General features: G+C 49.1%; 1 protein-coding gene across 1 annotated transcript in view; it reads left to right on the top strand.

The window, feature by feature from the left end:
- Nucleotides 1–26515, top strand: part of MAD1L1 (mitotic arrest deficient 1 like 1) — a 239000-nt gene that overhangs the window by 105419 nt on the left and 107066 nt on the right. The window contains exon 7 of the mRNA XM_077316571.1: nt 6611–6842. Within this exon, the coding sequence (XP_077172686.1) occupies nt 6611–6842 (232 nt within the window). The remainder of the gene's footprint in view (nt 1–6610; nt 6843–26515) is intronic.

The following is a 26515-nucleotide window of genomic DNA, read 5'->3' as shown; positions in this document are numbered from 1 at the left end:
ACAGTGATGGCAAGTAGAACAATATAATAGAACAGGAGAACATCTGATGTGTCTTGCCGAACATCTGTGGAAACGTACGCACATGAGTTCAGTTTCGTGCAATGGTCGTTGCAAACCTTACAAGAAACAATTTGAAGTCTGCAGGAACGTGATCGTCTGTCCCATTGTTAGATTGACCAGTTTCTCGTTGGACGAGAGGAAAAGGGGAGGAGCCTGCTCTGAGTTTCTCAGAGAAAAGAAGCAGCTAGAAATGGCCAACGGTGACGTTGCCATTGGTCTCACGGACTCCCTGAGACAATTTTCCCCCCCTGTTGTTGCTGAATTCTTTGCCGTTTTAACTGACACCTGCTCGTGCGGGGGCGGCTCCCCTTCCCGGCTGGATTTGTGATGGAGAAGGAGTCTGCTAGGGCGAGGTTTGACCTCTTGCCAAGCGAGCAGCAATTACGTCGCCTCCGTCTCCTTTCTCCGGGTGACAGCAGGGGTAGGGGAGGCGTTAATCCCCGGGCAGCTCATCATTTAACACCTGTCCAGATGCTGATAATGCTTTCATTACAAGGGGATTAGCTCCCCGGGACGGGAGTCCACAATGGCACTCCGGGGCAAGTCTAAATCCCCACACAATGCTTCCATGTGCCCTCTGCAGCGACTGTGTTCTCTGGCCTTCCAGCCCTTTTGGAATTGCACCCTTTGAGGCGACGGTGCTGAAGGCTGATCAGTTCTGCTCGCACAGTGCTTGCCCGCCTCCCTTTGAATCGGAGCAGGAGGTGAGAAAGAGGAGGCCAGAAGGGATTGGGATGTGTGCAGAAACTCTCGTTGCCCCTGGATGACGCTGCTATTTTGGACACAATGCAGGAGTCGACTTTTTAGGGAACTCCCTGAGAAACCCCCTCAAACATCTCATGTTCCATGCAAACCTTGGAGAGCTGGCTGGAGAAAGCCCCCTCTCCCCCCAGATCCACCCCATTTTTGGAGTTTCAAGGATGTGCCCTTCTGTTAGTCCCACAAGGAGTTGGGGGAGCTGGCTGCCAGGGCTTGCATGCATTCTTCCCCCCCTTTGCAAGCCATTTCCCTGTGACTGCTGTGGGTTTAGGGGACTTCAGATGTCCCTCGGGGGGTGGTTATCTGTCACTAAGGCGGGGCCTGGGGTTTTGCGAACCAGATCCTCTGGTCACCATTTGGATGCCGTTTAGTTTCGGTCTTTTCCTCTAATCACTTTAAGGTGCTCAAGCTGAGACACCAAAGGAGGGGAACGAGCCGGGCCAAGCAGTTCTGTTTTTGAGGGGGTTTTGGCAGAGAGGATTCCTCTTTGTTCATGGCGGCCACGTGCCAGGTGACGGCAACCAGTCCCCTCACCTCCCCAGCCTCCCAAACATCTGAAGGCTGTTTTCACCGCCATGTATTATATTAGATATTGTTGTATGTTGTTTTGATGATTTTTAAGCAGAGGCTGGAGAGCCATCTGACAGAGAGGCTGATTCTGTGAAGGCTCAAGGGGGTGGCAGGTGACAGTGGATGAGTGAGAGGGTTGTGAGTGTCCTGCATCATGCAGGGGGTTAGACTAGATGACCCAGGAGGTCCCTTCCAACTCTAGGATTTGAATGGGATTTTATTGGGGGGGGTCATTGTACTTGGGGAGTGGCGGGAAATAAATGAATCAATAAAATAAACCTCAGGTTTTGCGAAAACCATTGCCAAGGGAGAGCCAGTCCATACCCATGATGCTTGTTAATCGTGCAGGCAGGCTTATCTTGAACTGAGCAAGGCCTGTCTGGCTGGACGGCCCACAAAAGCATTAAGAGTTCCCCATTTATAGATTAAAGCCATGAGAACTGCGCTACAGCATGTGTTACCCCCACAACTCAGAAATCGTAGCTTGCCTCTTTCGAACAGGGTTCTCAGCACAGCCGGTTTGACAGCAGGGATGGAGGCATCCAGATTGTTCGACCCAAATGTCTGGGGGAGGGAGACGCCCTATGTATTCCCTCCCCCTACAGCCATGGAGACCTAGAGGGACACCGTAAGGTCCCGAAGTCTGTGGTTTCTTTGGAGGGGCAGGGGGCAACGTCTCTTGTAAAAATTCCACACGGCTGGTCCAGGCACAAGATGGCTGCCACAGGAGGCGGAGCCAGTAGCGCCATGGCGGCTGCGGCTGCTCGCTCTCTGTGTCATGGTGATAACCCTCGTGCTTTGGAGGCACCCACTGCCAAAGTGAGGTTTTTGAAAATCTGCCCTGCCGATCTTGCCTCTGACGGCCTCTCGGAAGGCTTGGTGGGCGGAAGCCCCAGGTGGCCACGCCCATGTTCTGAAAACCCGTGTCGGGCGCCATGAAAGACGCCAACCCAGCGCCCGCGGTCACCTCATTGGGAACCCTTGATTTCCACAGATTGGTTTTGACTGGCAGTATCTCCCAGGCAGAGCTCTGGTGTGCTGGCGGTTGCATTTGTGTTGACTGGCCAAGACACTGTTTTCATGCGCGGATGTCTCACAACTGGCATCTGATGCTCGCCCATGTTGCTCTGCCCTCATCCTCTCCACACGAGTGCTGCCTTTGACAGTTTCAACCTGCTGACTACTTGCTGAGTCAGGTTTTGGAGTCTTGCCTTTGCGTTTTTGGGGTTTAATCTTCATGGGGGTAGTCTTGGCGAGAGAGGCTCTCTTTTTTAGCGGTCAAAAGAAAGGGTCTTAAACTTCTGACTCGGTGTCACTAGAGGGCACCAGACCAAGCTGGGAGATTGGCATCCTGGACCTTTTGAAGCCCAGCCCTGCAAGCTCTCTTGGCTCAGGAAGAGGGGGGGTGAAAAACAGCCTTTTATATTTGCAGTTTTGTCTTTAAAGTGCCGTAAAACCAGGCCATTGTGCTGAGGATTAATTGTTGACTGGGGACCCCTTAGGTCTTTGATTTAGCTGCCTTCTTTTGGCCATCTGTCAGGTTTTGTTGTTTTGGGGTTTTGTTTTATCGTTTTTGCGTTTCAGAAAATAAAATATAAATAAACAGGTGGTTTTGTACAAATGTGTCTGCCTGATCAGTGGGATACTCTTTTTGTCTCTGGCATTCTACCTTTTTGGTCTGTCTGCCTGTCTCTAGGGTCATGGTTAAGAGTGGCAGCTTCTAATTGAACGAGCCGGGTTTGATTCCCCGCTCCTCCACATGCCAGCAGCTCATTGACCTTGGGCTAGTCCCAGCCCTGATAGTGCAGCTCTCACAGAACAGCCCTGTCAGAAGCTCTCAGCCCCACCTACCTCACAGGATGTCTGTTGTGGGGAGAAGAAGGGAAGGCAATTTTAAGCCGCTTTGAGACTCCTTTGGGCAGTGAAAAGCAAGGTAAAAAAAAACTCCTCCTTATTCTTCCGTGTTTCTTTCCTTCTTTCTATCTCTTTTCTTACTGTCTTTATGTCCTGCTTCCATTCAGATGCACATCTGGGGGGTGGCCTATAGGGCACATGCCCTGCACCCTTCTTGATAGGGAGTGTAGGAGGATGACACCAAATCTTTGACCCATGCCTACTTCTTGCAGAGGCCTGCCGTATGCACAGGAGGCCCACTGGTGGCCTCGGGCATGACCGGTCCCTGCCCCTAATTCGAGGTCCCTGCCCCTCTGCTACAGTGCAGAGGAGCCCGTAAGGATTGTCCCCGCTCACCCACGCAGCTGAGCTACAGCAGCAGCCCCACAATGGGCCACAGCATCCAGCAGTTCCCCAGAGATGTGCCAGGGAGAATCATGTGGGGCGACTGGGAATGCCCAGGCATTCAGGAATTTGCCCACCCAAAATTCTCAACCTTAGACACAGTCCAGTTGCCCTTGCCTTCCTTTCTCCATGCATGGGCTTCCCTGGCCACATGATTCTCTGTCAATGGTTGGTGCTCTGTGTTGTTGTCTGATTTTGAGCAGGGTCGTACTAGCATGAGAAACGAGGGCTATTGCATGGTAATGGGAACAGTTTTTTAACAGATTTTTTTTGACTCACCCTTTTTTGGGTAGTGGGATGATCACAGATTGTTTCTACTCCTCTGGCCAGTTTTTAGTTTCCCAGATTTTCTGGCTCAAAACAGTGACGGTTTTGATTCGCATCCATCTCAGCAGTTCCATGGGTATGATGTCAACGCCTGGGGCCTTGTTGTTTGGCAATTGACTCGTTCAACTTCCTTCTCAAGAATGGCTGATTCAAGTTCTATTCCTTTTTCATTTCGAAGAGAGCGGACTTCTGTTCTGCGTGCGTACAGTTCTGTGTATTTAGTTGCCTGGGGCCAATCTAATAATCGTAACCTTTAGTTCTGCAAAACATGTGCCTTTTGCTTTCTTTTTTTTTACCCGTGAAGACAGACGTATTAACTTGATTGTTGTCTCACTTTGAAGGGAAATTAATCGGCTATTTTAAGAGCCACCTCATCAGTGAAACAGCTATAAATACCTTTCACCTCTCCGCAGAAGTGCGAAATGAAATGTCTCTTTGCTTGCTCAAGAAAAGCTGACATGGTTTAATCACGTTGTCGACATCCAGAGTCCCGGAATGTCAGTGAATATCCCCAAATTAGGCTGATAGGTTATGCTGCAGTGTAAAAGGTTAAATCTGATGGAGAAATGGAAAAAAAATACATCGAGGGATAAAACGATCTTTGTCTTTAAAGGAAGCTAATGAAAATTTACCTTTAGAGCTGATTCGTGTGATTATCAGGAAGGGAGTGGAATTATTGCCCCGATAGTATGGATATGTGAAATGAGCCATGTCAGTCAGTTCTCACACGGATGATTTCTTGATCCATTCAAGAGTTGCCCATGACGTTCAAGTTATAGGGGGTAACGAGTGCTAGGTAACGTGTTTAATTTGACTGTAAGCTCAACTGTTGTCTTAGCCAAACGCTTATTAGCAGTTCATCGTCATATGGAAATATCCATGTGCAGTTTGCTATTATAATCAAAAATTCATGTCCAGTTCATCAACGTGTGGGTCCATGTTCAAATAATTGGGCACAGTTTTTTTTTATGTCCACATATCTGTCATCTCAATCTGATACGATCTCTTAACATTTGCACGCGGGTTGTTATTCCATCTCGGTATCTGTATGGAGTTCATCGTAATATCCAAATGTTCATTTCTGTATCTAAATATCTGTACGAAGTTCATCATTTCACCCAGATATCTGTATGCAGTTTGTCAGTACCTCCAAAGGTCCGTGTGCAGTTTTTCGTTTTCAAAATATTCCTCTCTAGCTGGTTGTCAAATTTATATATTTGTTTAATTTCTGTGCTGCCCCTCCCTGCAAGCAGATTCGGATTAAAATGAGAACCCCGCCCTCTTAAATACCCTCCGCTGGGCTAACAGGACTGGGATGGTTTAAGGGGGGGGGGAGCCCAGAAGAACGAGAAAGGCACCTGTTGTTTTCGGATAGCCATGGCCTCAGCTTGGCAGGAAAATGCCGTTTTGCAAGCCCTGCAAACTTTTGATGTCTCTGTTAGGATCTGAGTTTCAGCTGGCAATCCATCCTGTTTAATGATTGCAGTGCTCTCCAGGGGCTGTTGGGAGAGGCGATCACTCAGGTATGCAGGGCTCAGGCCATGGAGGGCCATAAAGGTCAATATTAGAACCTTCAACCTAACATGAAACGCCACTGGTAGGCAGTGCAGTTGCTGGAGAGCAGGTCAAATGTGGGCCGTCCTCTGGGTCCCTGTAATGACCCGTGCAGCTGCATTCTGCACCAGCTGTAATCTCTGGGTCAGGCAGGGCCTAAGGGTAGCCTCATGTAAATCGAGTGTTATTCGCGTTTGTTGTTATATTTATTTATTTAGGGATTAATATACCACTCCTCCCGGATTACCGTCTCTGGGCTCTGTACACAATTTAAAAACACAAGAAAATCAATAAACTCAGTAACAGTACCAACCAGCTAAAATTATAATATTTGCAAAATTGCAGTTTATCACTATCGCGCCGGCCTTTCCTGACAGTGATTTAGCTGGCTCGTAGGAGTGGTGGCCTAAAAATTAAAAAAAAATAACTAATTAAATAAGAATAATTTTATAATAATAAATATAACTACGCTGGCTGATCAGATGTTGAGCTAAGGAGACTCTGAGGGGGAACAGAAGGTCAGTAGGGGCCTGATATCTATGTGCAGTTTGTCCTTATATCAACATTCATATCCAGTTCATCATTCTAACACAAAACTCATGGGCACTCTGTGGTTAAATGTAAATATCTGTGCCATCAGATCTGCATATTCATGATGGTTCATTATTCTATCCTGATATTCCTGTGCCGGTTGTGACTTTATCTGAATATTCAGATAAAGGCTGGAGACACACTTTTCTTGGATGATTTAGGATGCTTTGGGCTGATCCTGCGTTGAGCAGGGGGTTGGACTAGATGGCCTGTATGGCCCCTTCCAACTCTATGATTCTATGATTCTAGGATTCTATGATCCTGCATTGAGCAGGGGGTTGGACTAGATGGCCTGTATGGCCCCTTCCAACTCTATGATTCTAGGATTCTATGATTCCACGTTGCCCCTTCTCATAGCCTTCTTCCCTGAACTCCCATGTCCACAACAATGTCGAAGTGTCGTTTCCTCTCTCACCAATTTTGCTGATCCCAGTTCCGCTTGTTTCTCTAGGTCGGCAACCACGACTCCAGTAAAACCAAGGTCCTCCACCTCAGCGAGAATCCCGCCAGCCTGGCCAAGCGGCAGCACCTGCAGGAGCAGGCCAACCTGCGCGAGGAGTGCCAGCGCTTGAGAGAGCGGGTCCAGGTGCTGGAAAGTGGAGGCTCCCTCCCGGAAACCTCGGAGGGGGCTGGTGGTCTCCCGGAGGCCGCTGTGAGTCTCCCGTCCACTTCTGAAGTCACAGGTATGTGCCTGCTTCTGTAGCCCTGGCCAGTGAGATAATTGCAGGGGTCCCACTTAACAACGTTTATTCCCGAGGAATCTATAACAAATCAGAGCACGCTTTGCCAGATGCATTAGAGTAGCGGTAATGGCGACAGAAAGTGCTATCTTACGGTAACGCTGAAACGATTTCAGGGAGAGAGGCAACACAAGGCGGTATCAACCAAGGTCTTCCTTGGCTGACGCTGCTCAGCTTCCAAGGCCTGATATGATGGGGCCACAACCCAAGGAAGTTGGCATGGCCTGCCTCTGCAGAGCAACCGTAGACTTCCTTGGTGGTCTCCCATCCAAATACTAACCAGGGCTGACCCTGCTTAGCTTGCGAGACCGGACGAGATGGGTCTAGCCTTGCCTATCCAGATCAAGGTATTGCCATGTTCATCCGCAGTTATGTTTAAAAGTTACCTTTCTGGTACCTGAAACTGTAAATGTGTCTGACATGGTTGCGCCCCCTCTTGTCTCTGCTAAAGCCAGCTCCAGTTCACAAAAGCTTTTGCTGAAATAAATCTTAGCAGTCTTTAAGAGGCGTGTCCGTTGTCCTGCCATGCTTACTACTTCAGACTTAGCGTCTGAAACGCCGCAAGCTAAGTTTAGCCATTGTATGACCTTCTACTCTGTCAAGAGATTTCATGATAAGTTGAAGTTGGTCCTTAAATATAAAAACCGTCCCTTGAAAAAGCTGTAGGCGAAACACGTCGGGACTTGTATGAAATAAGAATTAAAGAATAACTGAAACTGGAGAGAGATGATTGTATATAAGTCCAATTTGGATATTTTATATTGCCATATTGGTTTCCCAGTGCGTCTGTACTATTCTATGCTTACTACAATGGCTTCCTGTCAGGAATTCTTCACCGTGCTGCATTGTTAATGTGTTTCATGTTTTTGAATGCACCTTTTTGTAAGGTACATCTAGATATGCTAAGCCCAAGTTCCCCGACCTTTTTGAGTGCATGGGCACCTTTGTAGTTCTGACACAAGATGCGAGGAATGGGTTCAGAGCAGCCACCTGTCTGGAATTACCTTAAATGGGAGTGCTTCTTACTGAGCCAGGTGCTTTGGCAGTGGGGAGGTATTGTGTCCCCGGAGAATAGAGGAGAACTTCCAACATTGTTCTGCAGCGAGCTTGCTTTTTTCTCGTCAAATCTCTTGCGCTGATCGTGTTACCAACAGAGACTGAAAACAACAACGACAACACGCGCCCCAAGGGACCATGGAAGTGCTTGTGGCGATCGGTAGACTCAACGAGCCAGGCAGAGAGACGAGGGTTCTGAGAAATATATTTCATCTCGGCTTGAAAGAACTCAGTAGGGAGAGAGGCAAACCCTCATCTTCGTCCTGTTGATAGTGCCCTTGGCTGAAACCATTGTAAAGCCCAAAATGGGGGGGGGGGCTGTGTTGGTTTTCTGGGTGTAAAATTTGGGATGGGTAAGGAAAGAGAGTGCCGTGTCAGAAGCAGTCTTGGTTTAAGGATTCACGGGGCCTATAGCACCAGTTTCTGTTTAAGGATTCTCAGGGTCTCTGGCTGAGTACAGCTGGCAATGTTACTTGTTTTGTCATAGTGGGACACTGTTGCCAGGGATAGCTTGAACTTGGAGAGCAGAATTATGGGATGGAGGCATGCAGTGGCAAACAATTGAATTGTCGGCACTTTTCACCACCCTCTAATAAGGGTCTTGTTTCATCTGGGGTAGAAACCATAGCCAAGAATCAGGGATTCGTATTTTGCCTCCCTCTGATCCAGGAACCACAGGGTCATGTCAACAAAGGTCAGGTGGCAGGTGGAGGTCACCGTACCCCTCGGTAGAAACGCCATTATTTCTTCAAGGGTCAAGATATGCACCTCAGAGAGTGTGGCTAGAACACCACAGTCTCCTGTCACCGAGACAAGGGTATATTGCGAGGATCATGATGACAATGGCTGACTTGTCATTATGTAAGCGAGCGCACGGACGAAACCTTCTGTTTTCATAGCTGTGCAGTGTGTAGCCTGATCGAAGTCAGTCACTTCCCTCGCGGGTCTGGAAGGAGAGGGATGATCTGTTCATCCCACCTGCTCCAGTGGCCAACCCGTTCCGTGTTGTGTTGGTGATGAGACGCGTGCGTATCCGCGAGTACCTCTGTGCCACGAACAAAGTCACCTTTGATCAGACTTGACACATCTCTGAGACTCTTCGACAACGCAAAAGCTCCTTTCCATCACTTACCCTTCCCCATTTAACCACAGTATCGCTTCCTAATGAGACCGGAACGAGGTCAGTTACTCAGAGGTACCGAGGAAAGTCTGCACATCAAAGGGAACAATATCAGTCCAACTGCAACTTGTCACTGGAAACACGGGGAAATGCGCAAGTGGCGTACTTCGTATGTGTTGTAAATTAGATCCACGTGTTCAACTCAGAGCTGTTTTCCCATAGCAAAATTAGGGGGAAATGTGTATTCATCTGCGGACAGGAATAGGAGACTTCCATTTTGAACATCCCATTTACCCTCAAGCTCCATTTTCCTGCTTTGTATCATGCCGTATACATGGAGGTTTTGTTGCACGAGTGAGTTGCACACAGTCTTTGATGTAATGTTTTATTTATTTTAATTTTTTTAAATCTAAAATACGTTTATTATACCTTTCTCCCTGGCAGAACTCCAGTTGGCTTACAATACAAATAAAACTTTATGACAATGGCGGTTGAGTTAGAAAAGCTGGCGGGTAGGCATGCCATTGGGGTTACTGGGCACCCATCCCAAAATTTGGTCCCACATGGCATCTTTGGCCAGTTTGCTACATGTCTGGAAGGCTTGTGGGTGAAAGCTTGAAGTTTTAGCAGCCCTTTTGTGAAGAAGTAGTGCGGTGTAGTGGTTAGAGCAGACTTTCTCAACCAAGGTTTTGTGACAGCCCTGGAAGGGTTTCAGTGATTGGGTAGGAGCTAAGTAATTTTTTGCATTTTTCTTAATTAAAAAAAACCCTATAGGTGATATGACCATATATGATCATGTCGACCTCCCCTCCCCCTCCCAGAATGGCATTTGGTTGAGGTTGACCGAACCAACAGTGTCTGCTGGGCCCACCAGAGACCCCTCCCCATAAACGGAACCCCGAATCGACCAACCTATATGGCCATAGTGAACAGGTTAACATTGTCATTGCTAGTGTTGGAATTGCTATTTGGAAATGTTATTGAGAACACTGTTACTGTTTTATTTATTTGACGTTATTGAATAATTATACTGTACCTTTTCCTATGTTCTACGTAAACTGCCCTGAGCCATAAGGGAGGGCGGTAAGTAGGTAGGTAGGTAGGTAGGTAGGTAGGTAGGTAGGTAGGTAGGTAGGTAGGTAGATAGATAGATAGATAGATAGATAGATAGATAGATAGATAGATAGATAGATAGATAGATAGATAGATAGATAGATAGATAGATAGATAGATAGATAGATAGATAGATAAAAGGTAATGCGGTGATGCCCTCTAGCATTTTCATGGCAGACTCTATACGGGGTGGTTTGCTAGTGCCTTCCCCAGTAGATAGATAATAAAATCAGAATCCAGTAACACCTTTAAGACCAACAAAGATTTATTCAAGGTGTGAGCTTTCGAGAGCAAGCACTCTTCCTCAGGTAGGTAGGTAGGTAGGTAGGTAGGTAGGTAGGTAGAGAGAGAGAGAGAGAGAGAGAGAGAGAGAGATAGAGAGATAGAGAGGCAGGCAGGCAGGCAAGAATAGAGTAGAGTAGAGTAGAGTAGAGTAGAGTAGAGTAGAGTAGAATAGAATAGAATAGAATAGAATAGAATAGAATAGAATAGAATAGAATAGAATAGAATAGAATAGAATAGAATAGAATAGATTAGAATGTGAGTGCAGAGCAGCTGACCTGCGAAGATCAGCTGCTTGGTAGACTCTCTTCCTCAGGTGGTGATTGGGGAAGAATTTAAACTGGCTGAATTGTGACCGAATCCCTGAATCATTTTTTGGTCATCTGATTTGGCTCATTTATGAAGAAGGAGGAGGAGGGGTTTATATGCTGTTTTTCTCTACCGGTAATCTCAAAGCAGCTTACAATCGCCTTTCCTTTCTTCACATAACAAGAATCTTGTGAGTTGGGTGGGGCTAAGAGAGCCCTGATGTTACTCCTCCCTGAAAACAGTTCTATTAGTGCTGTGGCGAGGCCAAGGTCAGCCAGCTGGCTGCGTGTGGGGGAGCAGGGAAACAAACCCAGCTGATCAGATTAGAAACCACCACTCTTAACCAACGCACCAAGGTGGCTTTTAAATGCAGGGCTGGGCTGTTTGGCTTGGATAGGTCTGAAAATTACCTGAATCAGCATTGATTTGGCCACTTTATGGCTTACATGAACCAAATTGCCCATGCCTAACTGCAGCATTTTAATGTCCTGGGGAGCTTCTTTTACTGCTTTTGCTTTTGCAGGCTCGTAGTGTGGGAACATGAAATGTCACTCTGGGTTTTGCGCACCAAAGGAAGTATGGGGGGGGAATATGCTTTAGGGTGGGCATATAGGTAAGCAAGCTTGTGTTTAGTTTTAGCAAAGAACTTCACGCACTTGTTAATAAAGAGAATTTTTCATCCAAAGAGTCTGCTTATGAAAATTCAACTTGTCACTGACACTGGGTGGCCTCCCAGGGGTATTTTGAGGGTAAAAAAATGGAGGATGGGATATGGTTATAAGCTGCTCTGAGAAGAAAAGTGAGGTATAAATATCTCTCCTTGCTCAATATTTGATAGTTTAGAATTATTTTTGATATATATGGCTTGCCAGGAGGCACCTCCTTCTTTCTTTGTGTCCATTATATACTGTTATTTCTTTTTTTTTTTTTGGGGGGGGGGGTTCAAAATTTAAAAGTGCCAAAAATAAATAAATAAATAGATCGATTTGCAGTGGGAGAGAATTATACCCTAGCAGCTGAGGTTGTCCTGTGAGTGGCGGTTGCAGTGAAGTAATATAATTGGAACACATAAAAAAAAAATTGAGAGCTGCGTCGTGCAGCTAAAGGGGAGGCAAGGAAACTGTAGAGATGCTGTAGAGAAGTTGGTTTGAGTCTAGTAGTAGCTTAAAGACTTGGAAGATTTCCAGGAAAAAGTCTCGGGAGAGTCGAAATACTCCTCGAAGAAAAATAATAAAGAGGAAAACCCCGAGGGAATAAGATCTGGAAATAGAATCAAAACACAGGAAGGAAATCCGTGGGCTAGAGAACCCCCTCTCCTTCCTTTTCAAAGAAGAACGGTTGGTGTTTATACCGCGATTTTCACTACCTGAAGGAGCCTCAAAGCGGCTCACAACCGCCTTCCCTTCCTCTCTCCACAATAGGCACCCTGTGAGGAAGGTGGGGCGGAGAGAGCTCTGAGAGAAATGTAACTGGCCCAAGGTCACCCATCTGGCTGCATGTTCGCTTGTTTGCTCATTTGTTCAGATAACATACCGCCTCTCACTCTGACATCTCGGGGCAGCGTACATAGAACATAGAAGGACAAGAAAGCACATTAAACCTTTGCAACCATTGGAAACAAAGAGAGATAACAGTCATAGTAACCAATGAATAGCACTGATTCAAATGGGTCGCCATGTGGGTCTGAAGCAGCACAATAGAATCAGAGTCCAGCGCCACCTTTAAGACCACCAAAGATTTATTCAAGGTGTGGAGGAAGAGTCTAGCAGTCAAAGAGTCTAAAAAGGTAAAGGTAAAGGTATCCCCTGTGCAAGCACCGAGTCATGTCTGACCCTTGGGGTGACGCCCTCCAGCGTTTTCATGGCAGACTCAATACGGGGTGGTTTGCCAGTGCCTTCCCCAGTCATGACCGTTTACCCCCCAGCAAGCTGGGTACTCATTTTACCGACCTCGGAAGGATGGAAGGCTGAGTCAACCTTGAGCCGGCTGCTGGGATTGAACTCCCAGCCTTATGGGCAAAGCTTTCAGACGGCTGCCTTACCACTCTGCGCCACAAGAGGCTCTTTCAAAGAGTCTAGCGCTAGTCTAAGGAAGAATGCTTGCACTCGGAAGCTCACGCCTTGAATAAATATTTGTTGGTCTCAAAGGTGCTACTGGACTCTGGCGATTGGGCTGATTGTGAAGAACCTCGATGCTAGCTTTATCCAAAAGCCTGGCGGAAGAGCTCTGTTTTGCAGGCCCTACGGAAATGTTTGCGTTCCGATAGGGCCTGGATCTCTTGTGGGAGCTCGTTCCACCAGGTTGGGGCCACGAACGAGAAAGCTCTGACTCCTGTAAGGGCCAGACGTATGTCTTTGAAGCCAGATTCACCAGGTGGTTGGCGTGGATGGGGCAAGTCGCTCCTGGTTCTCCAGATTAGAGGGTTCCACTCTTTAACCACTGGTTATGTGTACTTTAATCTGAAGGACAAAGGGACTGGGAAGGCCGAGAGACTTTGGCCAGTGTTGTTTTGAGAGGCAGTCGCGATCCTCGGTCCCAGAACCTCGGAGCAGTGTGGCCCATTTCAGTCCTGAATTGAGCCACCTTGGATAAGCAGCAGACGGTACAGTTTGCCATTTCTTTGCCAACAAAGCGAAAGAACGCAGAAGGGCCAGGGGGCGTGGGGGTAGCCGTTACGAGTCCTGTTTCACAGTAGCCTCGCCGCTCACTTTAATAGAGGCGATTACAAAGCAAATGAGGGGAACGCGCCCGGCGAATGGGGTGGCGAGCTGCCAGGCGCCGAGATAGTCTTCCGCCGGTGGTGCTGCTGAAGGAGAGATTTAGAGTCCGGCGTAACCTTGGTTTTTTAATGGAGTCACATTTAACGAGCTTTAGCGCCCACTGTAAAAATTTCCTTATTGCCTAACCCAGAAGTCAGAACTGCGATTGGCAGATATGCTCCACGCTCCTGTCTGCGGAGAGAGGGTTTAACAGCGGCCGGCACATTATCCGTCCGGCTCCGCCAGCATCGTGGTCTTTAGTGCTTTCCTGATTATTTCTTTGTTGCCGCAATTATCGGCTGTTGGACCTGAAATTCAGACTGCCTGAGAGCTTGAAACGCTTCCTTCATACAATCAAGACAATCTGTTGTATTTATGCATTTAGATATCTTGACTCTGCTTTCTCTGTGGGAAGGGGACCCAGAGTGACTCATTAGTCCTTCCTCCCTCCCTCCCTCCCTCCCTCCCTCCCTCCCTCCCTTCCTTCCTTCCTTCCTTCCTTCCCCTTCCTTCCTTCCTTCCCTCCCTCCCTCCCTCCCTCCCTCCCTCCCTTTATCTTCTTTCCTTCCTTCCCCTCCCTCCCTCCCTTCTCTCTTTATCTTCCTTCCTTCCCTCCCTCCCTCCCTTTATCTTCCTTCCTTCCCCTCCCTCCCTCCCTCCCTCCCTTCTCTCTTTATCTTCCTTCCTTCCCCTCCCTCCCTCCCTTCTCTCTTTATCTTCCTTCCTTCCCCTCCCTCCCTCCCTCCCTCCCTCCCTCCCTCCCTTCTCTCTTTATCTTCCTTCCTTCCTTCCCCTTCCTTCCTTCCTTCCTTCCCTCCCTCCTTCCCTCCCTCCCTCCCTCCCTTTATCTTCCTTCCTTCCTTCCCCTCCCTTCCTCCCTTCTCTCTTTATCTTCCTTCCTTCCCCTCCCTCCCTCCCTCCCTTCTCTCTTTATCTTCCTTCCTTCCTTCCTTCCTTCCTTCCTTCCTTCTCTCCCTGTCCTCATGGTCTGTTTTAGTACAGGGTGGGGTTGCAAAGAGAGTCAGTTGCAAAGAGAATGGGAGGGTTCAGTCATTAATTTAGAAGCTTCCCGTGAACGAGAATCACGGCAGAAATTTTGCCCGCACTCGCCACTCTGACTGGCCTTTGTAATAGACATTATTAATTGGAATTAAATTGGGTAATGAATTAACATTAAAATAATCTAATCGTGTTGAAGTGACAAGCTGGAAACGGGCGCATTCGTCACTGTCCAGCCCGCCGACTCTGCTGTTGACTGTGCAACAGCCTGTAAAGGGACCTGATTGTCATTCCGGATAGCTGTGGTGGGTGTCACTTCCTGTCAGCCAGAACAGGGGTAAAAAATGGAGACAGAGAACTTCATCCACTCATTGCCAACCCCCTCCCCATACTTGCAGAGATAGGGGAGGGCCATTTTGGTGTTGTGGTTATGACTGGCAGCCTCTAATCTGAAGAACTGGGTTTGATCCCCCACTCTTCCTCCACAAGCATCCAGCTGGGTGTCCTTGGACCTCTCACAGTTCTCTCAGAGCTCTCTCGGCCTCACCTACCTCACAGGGTGTCTGTTATGGGGAGAGGAAAGGAAGGCGATTGTCAGCCACTTTCAGACTTCATCAGGTTATGTATTTTATTTATTATTTGACTTTTAGGTCATCCCTCTCCAAATGGTCGCGACATGGCTTATTTATTTATTTTTAAATTTATACCCTGCCCCAAAGGCTCAAAGCGGCTTACAAGACCTGTTTTTTTTGTCCCCTGCTTTTTACAATTATTCTAAACGTGTAAAACTTTCTGTTTCCACTAGATTCATTGGCCGCCGCCACTTCCAGCCAGCCAGCTCATGGTGGCTAACATCAGAGCTGTGTTTAACATGTCAAATATCTATGTTGATGTCCTACATGCATAGAAATTTTAAACATTAAACATAAAAGTTTTGCAACTTTGAAATAATAGTAAAAAGCAGGGTACAAAGAACACTGGAGAGACACAGGAATGGAGACAAGACGGGCTCAGTCAAACTGCCCAGAAGGCATCTTTACCATAGAGTTTTTGCTGAAATACCAGAGCGTCCAGGTGTTGCTAACGACGTAATGACATCACTTCCACTGTGCACTGGGAGAGGGATGTCACCAGGGAGACAGGCCTGATGTCATAATCACAAGATGTCATAGTCCCATTGTATACGGCACTGGTCAGACCACCCCTGGAGTACTGTGTGCAGTTCTGGAGGCCTCACTTCAAGAAGGACGTGGATAAAATTGAAAGGGTACAGAGGAGAGCAACGAGGATGACCTGGGGCCAAGGGACCAAGCCCTATGAAGATAGGTTGAGGGACTTGGGAAGGTTCAGCCTGGAGAAAAGGAGGTTGAGAGGGGACATGATAGCCCTCTTTAAGTATTTGAAAGGTTGTCACTTGGAGGAGGGCAGGATGCTGTTTCTGCTGGCTGCAGAGGAAAGGACACGCAGTAATGGGTTTAAACTTCAAGTACAACGATATAGGCTAGATATCAGGAAAAATTTTTTCACAGTCAGAGTAGTTCAGCAGTGGAATAGGCTGCCTAAGGAGGTGGTGAGCTCCCCCTCACTGGAAGTCTTCAAGCAAAGGCTGGATACACACTTTTCTTGGATGCTTTAGGATGCTTAGGGCTGACCCTGCATTGAGCAGGGGGTTGGACTAGATGGCCTGTATGGCCCCTTCCAACTCTATGATTCTATGATTCTATGATGGGAAATTACCCCACCCACCATCTGACCGGCGCTGGGGAGTGAGGTCCCAGAGTGGGGCAGCCCCTCGCCCCCTGCGGGGGGTCCGGGAATCCGGGAATCCTAGTTCAGCCGTGTATATTGGAGCTTGGAGAGGGAAAACGGGGCTTGACGGCTGCTGGAAAACTTTTCATAACGATCCTCGAGCCTTTCCTCGCAGAGCATAAAAACTCTGCACTAGATCGAAAGGCCATTAAGTGCCGCTGAAACAGGCTCGCTTTGTATCGATTTAAATTTGTGGCTCGCCCCGCCGGGGAGACTCCGAGAAAGAAAGAACCAGAATGTATCAATTGACCGGGGGTGGGGGGGGCGGGAACCACCCACGTAGGACTGCACTGTTATGCTTCCACTCGTATTGAGGTTGACACCTCTGAGTTTGGAAAATCCGGGATTTTGGGGAGGGGAAGGACCTCGTCCGCCCTGCAAAGCAGCCATTTTCTCTGGGGATATGATCCCATGTAATCTGGAGATCAGGTAATTCCCCATTCCTTCTCCACATGCAGCCCGCTGGGTGACCTTGGACTAGTCACAGCTCTCTCGGCCCCATCTACCCCACAGGGTATCTGTTGTGGGGCTCCTTTGGTCAAGAGACATGCGTGGCATAGTGCAGGGGTATTCAAACTGTGGTCCTCCAGATGTTCATGGACGACAATTCCCATGGGCCCCTGCCAGCAAACACTGGCATAGTGGTTAACAAGCGACGGCTTTAAATCTGGTTCGATTCCCCACTCCTCCTTCGCGCGCCGCTAGCTGGGCATCCTTCGGCCAAACGCAGTTCTCTCGGAACTGTTCTTGCAGAGCAGTTCTCTCCGTGCTCTCTCAGCCCCACCTATGTCGTAGGATATCTGTTATGGGGAGCAGTTTGCAAACTGACTTGGGACTCCTTTGGCGTACAAAAACAACCACAATGTTCATTATCTGGTTAGGACGTCCTCAGGGAAATGGGGAACTCTATAATTTTCAGTGGCAACGTTGACCTTTTCCTGAAGAACCGCCCCAAAAAGGTGTGAACGTGCAGACTGAAAGGGACAGATGTCTGTGCCTTTGCTTTCAAGGTGCACCGGAGCCAGTACCGTGGGACTCCGTTAAGCCACAGAACGGGGAAGGGAGCTTCAGAGCACTACCCAGAAAGCCAGAGGTTACCGATAAAGTCCCTAGCAGAAGCAATTTTTGCATCAAGAGACGCTGTAATGGTTGGCAGCAATCAGAGGCTACCTGGAAGAGAGCACTTACCCTTCTGCAGAGAGCAAAATAGCTACATATTTCCGTCTCCTTCGCCTCCCGAATTTGCAATTGGGCTAAGTAGGCAGGATGGGGGGGGGGGGGAGGAGCCGTGCTCTATAAAAGCACAGATGTGACTCTTCAGGCTTAACAGGTCCTCGAAGCGCCGAGCGGCGTGTCTCCTGTCCTTCCCGTTTTCTTTGTTTTAAAACACGCCGCGGTCTCTCTCGCTTTTGGAAGACGAGCCAAACAGGGGGAGACATAACTAAAACTGAGCTGGACCGAGGGAACGGAGTCAGAGGGAAAAGAATACGGCCGCTTTGCCGATGAGGGTGGGGTAGCGAGGGCGACAGAGCAAGGAATGGGGGAGGAGTTGATCCTGAGATCCAAACCCTGATCGGATGGCCCTAGCAGGGCCCTAGCCTTGGCACCCGGGGCGCCCTCCCTAATACTTTTAAAATCTGGATGGGGCCACCAGGCCTTCTGACTCACCGTCTTAGATCTGATTTGCTCTGCAAATTAAAATATTTGTTCTGTAAGCGTCTGCCACCTCAATCTTTCTTGGTTCTCTCCCACCCGCCTTTCCAGGGTATTTTTTAGTTACCTTTTCCCTCATTTCCCTTAGGACTCTTGTCTCCCATGGAAGCCATTTGTTAGGAGAGGAAAGGTGAGGAAAGGAACGGGATTGTGGGCCACTTGGAGACACTGGAGGCCAGCTGGGTGGCATTTGGCCATTGCCAGTTCTCTCAGAGCTCTCTCAGCCCCCCCTCACAGGATGTCTTTTGTGGGGAGAGGGAGGTATGGCGATTGTCAGCTGCTTGGAGACTCCTTCGATTATGAAAAAGCAGGGCACAGAAACCTATCTCCTCCTCTTCCTCCTCCTCCTCCTCTTCTTTTCCTTCTCCTTCTCCTTCTCCTTCTCCTTCTCCTTCTCCTTCTCCTTCTCCTTCTCCTTCTCCTTCTCCTTCTCCTTCTCCTTCTCCTTCTCCTTCTCCTTCTCCTCCTTTTCCTTCTCCTTCTCCTTCTCCTTCTCCTTCTCCTCCTCCTTCTCTTCTTCTTCTCCTTCTCCTTCTTCTCCTCCTTCTTCTCCTTCTCTTCTCCTTCTCCTCCTCCTCCTCCTCCTCCTCCTCCTCCTCTTCTTCTTCTCCTTCTCCTTCTCCTTCTCCTTCTCCTTCTCCTTCTCCTTCTCCTTCTCCTTTTCCTTCTTCTCCTTCTTCTTCTCCTTCTCCTCCTCCTTCTTCTTCAGCTTTACTGTTAGGAAGGTCTGCCGGTGGGAGGGAGAAAGCAAGTGACAGTCAGGCTGGCTCTCTTGCGGGAGACATCTCCTCCTTCCTCTCATTCCTGCCAACGCAAAGCAAAACTGTGCTTCGTAGCGTGGGAGCTCCGCTAGGACCGGAAGCCCAGAGGCCCTTTTCCTTGCGCTCGGACGGTGCGTTGGGGGAGCAGGAGGGGCGAGGAGCGAGGCGGGGAAAGAAGAGAGCTCTGCTCTCCTTTGCTGTCAGCGCCGGTCCCCTCGGACTCCCAAAGCAGTCCCATCCATCTCTCCTTAGCCAGAGGCTGTTTTGCCTGCAAGAGGAGAAAGTCTAATGAGCAGGAAAGGGACTCGGATGTCTCTTCTGCTGGTGCCGAAAGAATCTTTCTTTTGTATAACCCGGTTGGTGGCAAGATGGCGACGGCATTTCGCAACGGACGGTCACGGTTGACCGGGACCGGCTGGACTTCAGTCTCGGGTGCTCTGTACACCTGGCCCCCTCTCTTTGCGAGCATTTCCTGGGCCCCTGCATACACCGCAGGTCAAAATTACAAACTCAAGGTCCGTTAAATCCTACCTTGGGTGCCAGCGTGTTGTGTTGGTTAACAACAGCAGCCCCTAATCTGGAGAACTGGGTTCGATTCCCCATTCCTCCTCCACGTGCAGCCAAGTCACAGTTCTCTCAGAGCTCCCTCAGCCTCAGCTACCTCCCAGGGTATCTTCCGTGGGGAGAGGAAGGGAAGACGATGGTAAACCGTTTTGAGACGCACAAGGCCAACTGGGTGACCTTGGCCCAGTCACACCTAAAGAAAGCACGCCCGAGGAGCCCGGTTCCCTTGACCCAGTTCTGCATATTGTCTCTCAGCCTCCAGAATCTTTTCATGGCGCCCCTCTAACATTGAGGATGCTAAGACAGAGCACCTTGCCAAGGATAAATGCCCTCTTAGGACTTTGGATTTCTAAAAAAGACAGGTATGCCGCAGACTTTTGAATAGAGCTACTCCTGTTAAGGAGGAGGGCAGGAATGAGTTTTAATTGCGTGTGGAATGATATCGGCTAGATATCAGGGGGGCAGTTTCACAGTCCAAATAGTTCAGCCGTGGAATGGGCTGTCTCAGGAGGTGGTGAGCTCCCCCTCATTGGTGGTCTTCAAGCAGCGGCTGGACAGATCCTTCGCCTGGATGTTTGAGGCTGGCCCTGCACTGAGCAGGGGGCTGAACTCAGTGGCCTGTAGGACCCCTTCCCACTCTAGGATTCTAAGTCTCTATCCCCGTGGGGGTGCCATAAGCCCAGGTGCTGTACAGCATGTTTTAAAATGGGGAAACACTGATTTTTGTTGGCGTTATCGATAAATATATGTCTAATTTTATCGATATTTAACGTTTGTATTCCTGAAGGTCGGGCCCTAAAGGTGTACTGCTTTGCCCGGGGGGGGGTCTATAATGGCGTTAAGATGGCCCTGGGGTTGCCCCCCACCAAGTGGGTCCTTGGAACCCCCCCCCCAAAGAGTACGACCCATCTCCCGATTACGGAAACCAGTCTCCTCTCCGGTCCCTGCCTCCCCGGTCTCCAACCCCAAGTCTCAGATGAAATTCTGAATTCGGAGTTGGCCGCCCTAGTCTTGCAATGTCAAACAGACAACCGGAGGGTGATCGGCTTTTAACAGAGGTGGGCTGAGCGTAGGTGGGGAGAATACCTGAGGAGATCCAGGCCGTCCACGCTGCTGACCCACATGGAAGTTGACTCAATTTGCGCCTCGTCTCCGCGCTCCCGGCTTCCCGATTTCCATTTCAACACGGTTAGCGGGGTCCGAGGCTCCTTTGCATTCTCCGCCTCCGGTGGCAGCCAGAGGCTGCAGTGCCCAAATAACTCGATTTCAGCAAAATCTTGTTTATCGGCGCGAGCGGCACCCCTGGAGCATCTGCAGCGAGCGGTGCCAGAACGTCTCTCGCTGGGCCGGTTCCAGCATGCAAGTGGAGTCGCTGGCTGGTTACAGCGGCGACTGGCGAGGGAGGGGGGGGGAGATGAACCCTCGCGGATGAGAAAATTCCATTAAAAGGACTTCTGTATCGCGGGGGGCAGGGGGGGCTCACATGCCATGTCCCTCAACAGAAGCAAATTGTCCATTTGGCTGTTGAGAGCCAGTGCTGGTTCTGGGTTCGAGTCCAGTGGTGCCTCAAAGCCCATCACAATTTTGGGAGGGGGGGGATAAGCTTACAACAGCCAAAGCTCCGAGAGGAGAAGGAGGAGGAGAAGGAGAAGAAGAAGGAGGAAGAAGGAGGAAGAAGGAGGAAGAAGAAGAAGAAGAAGAAGAAGAAGAAGAAGAAGAAGAAGAAGAAGAATTGGTTCTTATATTCCTCTTTTCTCTACCCGAAGGAGTCTCAAAGCGGCTTCCAATCTCCTTCCTTTTCCTCTCCCCACAACAGACACCCTGTGAGTTGGGTGAGGCTGAGAGAGCCCTAATATTCCTGCTTGGTCAGAACAGTTTTATCAGTGCCATGGTGAGCCCAAGGTCACCCAGCTGGTTGCATGTGGGGGAACGCAGATTCAAACCCAGCTCGCCAGATTAGAAGTCCGCACTCCTAACCACTGCACCAAGCTGGCTCTAGGTAAAGGTCTCCCCATCAGACACTGGTGTGGATTCAGTAGCTTACCGTGTGGACTGCAAGACCACACCTTCCTTCCAGCGTGGTGTCATGGTTAAGAGCAGCGGCCACGGATCTGGAGAACTGGGCTAGTCCCAGTTATTTCAGCCCACCTACCTTACAGGGTGTTGATTTTGGAGAGAGGAAGGAAAGACCCTATTGCCGCTCGGACTTAAAAGATGACCCTAAAGATAGTTTTGAAGGGTACCAAGAGATAGGGCACCATGTGAATTTTGGGAGATGGGGGAGTAGGAAGTTCCAGAACTCCACATGTTGGGAACAAACAATCTTCGAGATGGGGGTGAAAACACCAACGTGTAAAACAATGTTATTGTTTCGCGGGTGTGTGTGTGTGTGTGTGTGTGTGTGTGTGTGTGTGTCAGTCGGTCGTGTTTGTGGTACTTGCTTAGCAAGCTAGTTTTTAATGTTCAATTAAGTAAGATGTTCTTTGGGCTATTTCTGTACTGCTTCTCCATTTCTGTCGGAGGCAGTCTCTGCCCACCCCCGGGAAAGCAAAATGCTTAATAGAAAGAAAACACGGTGAGGCAGCCCTAAACGATACAAAAAATAATAAAAATCATGGCTGTTGAAAACCAGCTGCAAAAAAGAATTGATCGGAGGAAAGACACAGTGGTTAGGAATAGATGTTAAGAACCTCGGAGAATCCCTGCTGGATCAGATCAATAGTCCTGTCGGTTCCAGCCTCCTGTCTCACACAGTGGCCAGCCTCCTGTCTCACACGGGGAAACCGAGGCCGAGGCCATCTCCTTGTAAGAACCACAGAAGAGCCCTGCTGGATCATATCAGTGGTCCACCTAGTCCAGCAACCTGTCTTATGCGGTGGCCAACCAGTTCCTCTGAAGGGCCAACCACAGGGCATAGAGGCCAAGGCCTCCCCCTGACGTAGCCTCCTGGCCCTGGGATTCCGAGTTTTAGTACTTCTGTTTGTGGAGGCTCTCTTCAGTCGTCATGAAAGTAGCTATTAACCGACTCGTCTTCTGTAAATCTATTTAATCCCTTTTAAATGCTGTTTATTCCTGTGGCCATCACTACATCCCCTGGCAGCGAATCGCACTTTTGAATCACTCGGTATAAAGTGGTATTTCCTTGCGTCCATCTTGAACCTACTGCCCATCGGCTTCATAGGCTGCCCTCAAGTTCTACTCTTTGGGCAGAGGGAGAACCAAGTTCTCTTTGTCGGCAATTTCCACCCCCTGCACCATCATTTTATAAACCTCTATTGTGACCCCTTTTGGTCCTCTCTTTTCTCAACCAAAAAGTCGTAAAGTTGAAATATTCGGGCCAGGGCGAATGAGAAAAGATCCAGAGGATTAAGATTAAGAAGGGCAGTCTGTGGCTGAATTGTCAAACTAGGAAAGGCCGTGTCCATCACAGATTGGGGGGGCCACGGATTAAAATCTCTTGTTCCACCGAATCGCTTGATCTCTTGTTCCACCGAACCGCTGCCGCAAACGAATGCCGACTTTGGTTACCCAGCAGCGGGGACCGTGTGTTGACGAGTTTGGATTTGACAGGCGTTCTGTGAATCCGATATTCAGTTGTCACCAGAAGTGTAAACAAGGTGACAGTCGGACCAGCGATTCTCAGCCTAATCAACTCAACAGAGTAACGCGTCCTCCTAGCTGTGGGGTACGGGAGACTGATTTCCATACGAAACGAAGGGGATAAATTAGATATTTTAATTGGAAGACAGTCAGGGGGAGGCGTGATTGCGTGGTTCCCACACGGCAGTTGTGTTGCTTTCTGCAAGTGCTTGTGTGGTATTCTTCAGGCTCGGTCAGCCAAAATGGATCTGAGAATCAGTCAGAGTGTCTGATGAGGATCTGGGTGACATGTGTTCAAATCCTGACTCAGCCAGGGAAGCTTTCGGGGTGACTTTGGGTCAGTCAGTCTCCCTTGGCCTACCCTCCCATCCCAAGTTGGTAGTTATGACACAAGAACCAAAAAAGATAGGGATAAAAATCAATTTTAGATTTTTTTTCCAGAGAAGCGCACAGTAGGTTCTTCTACTATCCAGGAGAGGAACAAGAAATATTTGCTGGCTGAGGATTCTGCGATTAGGAACACCTTGCAAGACCAGAACTAGCCAGAACAGACTAAATAAAAACTGTAAAAATGTGTTGATTAGATCAGTGTGCATCTGTACAATTGACAATCGACGGCAACCCTATATGCAACTTTTTGCAGACATAAAAATTGGCCTTGGACTCTGTTTCAAGGTGAATTTTATGAGGCCATCTAGTCCCACCCCCTGCTCAATGCAGGATCAGCCTCAAGCATCCAGGATAAGTATCTGTCCAGCCACTGCTTGAAGACCCCAAGCAAGGGGGCGCTCACCACCTCCTTAGGAAGCCGATACTCGGACTGTGAAAATTTCCCCCTGATATCTAGCCAGAACCATTTTACACATAGTTTAAACCTATGACCGCAGGTCCTGTCCTCTGCTGCCCACAAGAATCGCTTACAGAATCGCTGTAAGCAGCGTTGGGAGCCTATATTGGAAAGAAAAGCTGGAGCATAAATGTCTACATGAATTCCAAAAATAAGTTGTTCCCCTGCTGATATGCCTCTGTTATTTTCTTTAAAAATATTTGCTTGTAACGGAGATCTAAGCGATCTGGACATAAGGTGTCTGGTTCATTGCGTTTATACTCTCCCCAAATATGTATTTGTACTAGCACCTTTATAGCACCTATAAACATTCGGGATTCCTGCATTGCCCGGAATTTTCTCATACGCTGTCTTTCAGTAATTCTCCTTTTCTCAAACCTGAGAAGGCATCAGTGTCGTCCTCAGTTGAAGGATTCGGCTTAGCGGACAGGAGTTCATTCTTCCATTTCGGGTGGAGAGAAGACATCCCTTACCCCCACCCACCGAATACTCCTCTTGTTACACTTATTTATTTTTCTTCTTGGTTTCTTTTTGAAAGACCGACTGGAGGTAAGCTGTGGAGGCCATTTTGCAGCCAGCTCCGCCTCTTTTCACCCCAATTTTGCTGCCAGCTCCACCTCTTTTGGCAGCCATTTTGCAGCCGGTTCCACCTCTTATGGGAGCCATTTTGCGGCCAGCGAACATCCAAATACACTACATCCCACCTGGCATCAAAGACAGAACTGGAAAGATCATCATTTTGTCCCCCAAAGAGACATCCAGACAGCGTGGTATCGTGGTCCAAGCCCTGGGAGACCCAGGTTTGAATCTCCAGCATGGTGGGGAAGCTCGCCTAGTAACCTGAGGCCAGTCCCAACCTCTCCTCTGAGCTCCACCTCTTTTGGCAGCCATTTTGCAGCCGGCTCCACCTCTTTTGGCAGCCATTTTGCAGCCGGTTCCACCTCTTATGGGAGCCATTTTGCGGCCAGCGAACATCCAAATACACTACATCCCACCTGGCATCAAAGACAGAACTGGAAAGACCATCATTTTGTCCCCCAAACAGACATCCAGACAGCGTGGTATCGTGGTCCAAGCCCTGGGAGACCCAGGTTCGAATCTCCAGCACGGTGGGAAAGCTCGCCTAGTAACCTGAGGCCAGTCCCACCCTCTCCTCTGAGCCTTCCTCGCAGGATTGTTATGAGAACAGAATGGAGGAAGGGAGAATGCTACTGTAAGTCACTTTGGGTTTCTATTGGGGGACGAAAAGGTGGTACAGACGTCTAAATAAATAAAGCCAAATTATGGGGTGATACCCGGGAGTCCTGTTGCAAAGTACAGATGTCTAACGGCCAGGTTAGAAACCGCTTTGGTCCTCTGTCAGGTTTTGCGTATTACTGCAGCAGGGAAATGAAATAAATTAAAAAACGGGCCGTCTTTGTAATGTTGCCTGATAGCTGTTGTTTATTAAATCCCTGGCTGCTGCTCTGCTCCTTCCATCGCAAAGAGTGGTAATATGGAAACAGTTTAATTTGATCTTTTATGAGGAAGGGAAGGGGCTAAAAATAGAAGGATGGTCTACTTTCCAGAGGACTTGTCCGTTTGTTTGCTCCTCCCTTTAAGCGGCCCACAATGCTTGGCGTCACTCTGCAGGGACACTCCGAAGGGCCTCCTAGGGCCATGGCGAAACCCGGGAATGTCATGCAACCCTAGTTGAGAAAGCCTGGAACAACCACTACACCACGCTTCTCTTTTCGAAAGCAGAGCGCCCTGCGGGTCGAGCGATACGTATATTTTAGCCCTCCTCAAGTCCCCCCCTTGATCTTTGTAAGCATATCACGGCTGGCGTGCCTCTCAGGTTATTACCTGGAGATGTAAGGGGGGAAATTGCATGCCTTGAGAGAAGCATTCTTAAGTAACGGAAGGGGGAGAGGGCTCGGGAAGATACACAGCTGCGCCCAAAAGCTTGGCGCAGGCTGCTCTATTAAAAAAGGCGGGGAGGTGCGGAAAATCTCCTTTCGTTCCTCGTGGCTCCCCTCGAAGGGGCGGGTGGTGCAGGGATGGGCTTTCAATGCGGCTGGGCGCTTTGTCTTTTTTCTAATTACAGTCCTCCTCGGCCGATCTGCTTCTCGGCGATCCTGAACGCTGGCTGGCTAGTGTGCGTCAGCAATGCCGGCCACCCCGGCATTCTCACTTGTGATTCTCACCACCTGAAGGGAGGGGAGGCCAAGGGAACAGTGAGTTGCAGGGCTGTCTGGTTTGGCTTGAGTTAAGTGGGCGTGAAAGTGGGCTCTATGCTATTATGTGTCTTCAAAACTCAGTATAAACCTTAACCTGGGAGTCCCCGACCTTCTTGAATCCAAAGACACCTTTGGAATTCTGAGACAAGTGATGGCTTCTGCAGGAGGCAGAGCCAGACACAAAATGGCTGCTGCAGGAGGCGGAGCGAGACACAAAATGGCTGCTCCAGGGGGCGGAGCGAGACACAAAATGGCTGCTGCCGGGGGCGGAGCGAGACACAAAATGGCTGCTGCAGGGGGCGGAGCGAGACACAAAATGGCTGCTGCAGGGGGCGGAGCGAGACACAAAATGGCTGCTGCAGGGGGCGGAGCGAGCCACAAAATGGCTGCTGCAGGGGGCGGAGCGAGACACAAAATGGCTGCTGCAGGGGGCGGAGGGCACTACATAAAGGAGGCTCACGCGAA

This window comes from Paroedura picta, chromosome 17, assembly GCF_049243985.1.
Source record: "Paroedura picta isolate Pp20150507F chromosome 17, Ppicta_v3.0, whole genome shotgun sequence".
NCBI lineage: Eukaryota > Metazoa > Chordata > Lepidosauria > Squamata > Gekkonidae > Paroedura > Paroedura picta.
The sequence above is the reverse complement of the archived record's forward strand: the minus strand, read 5'-3'. Positions and strand labels throughout refer to the sequence as shown.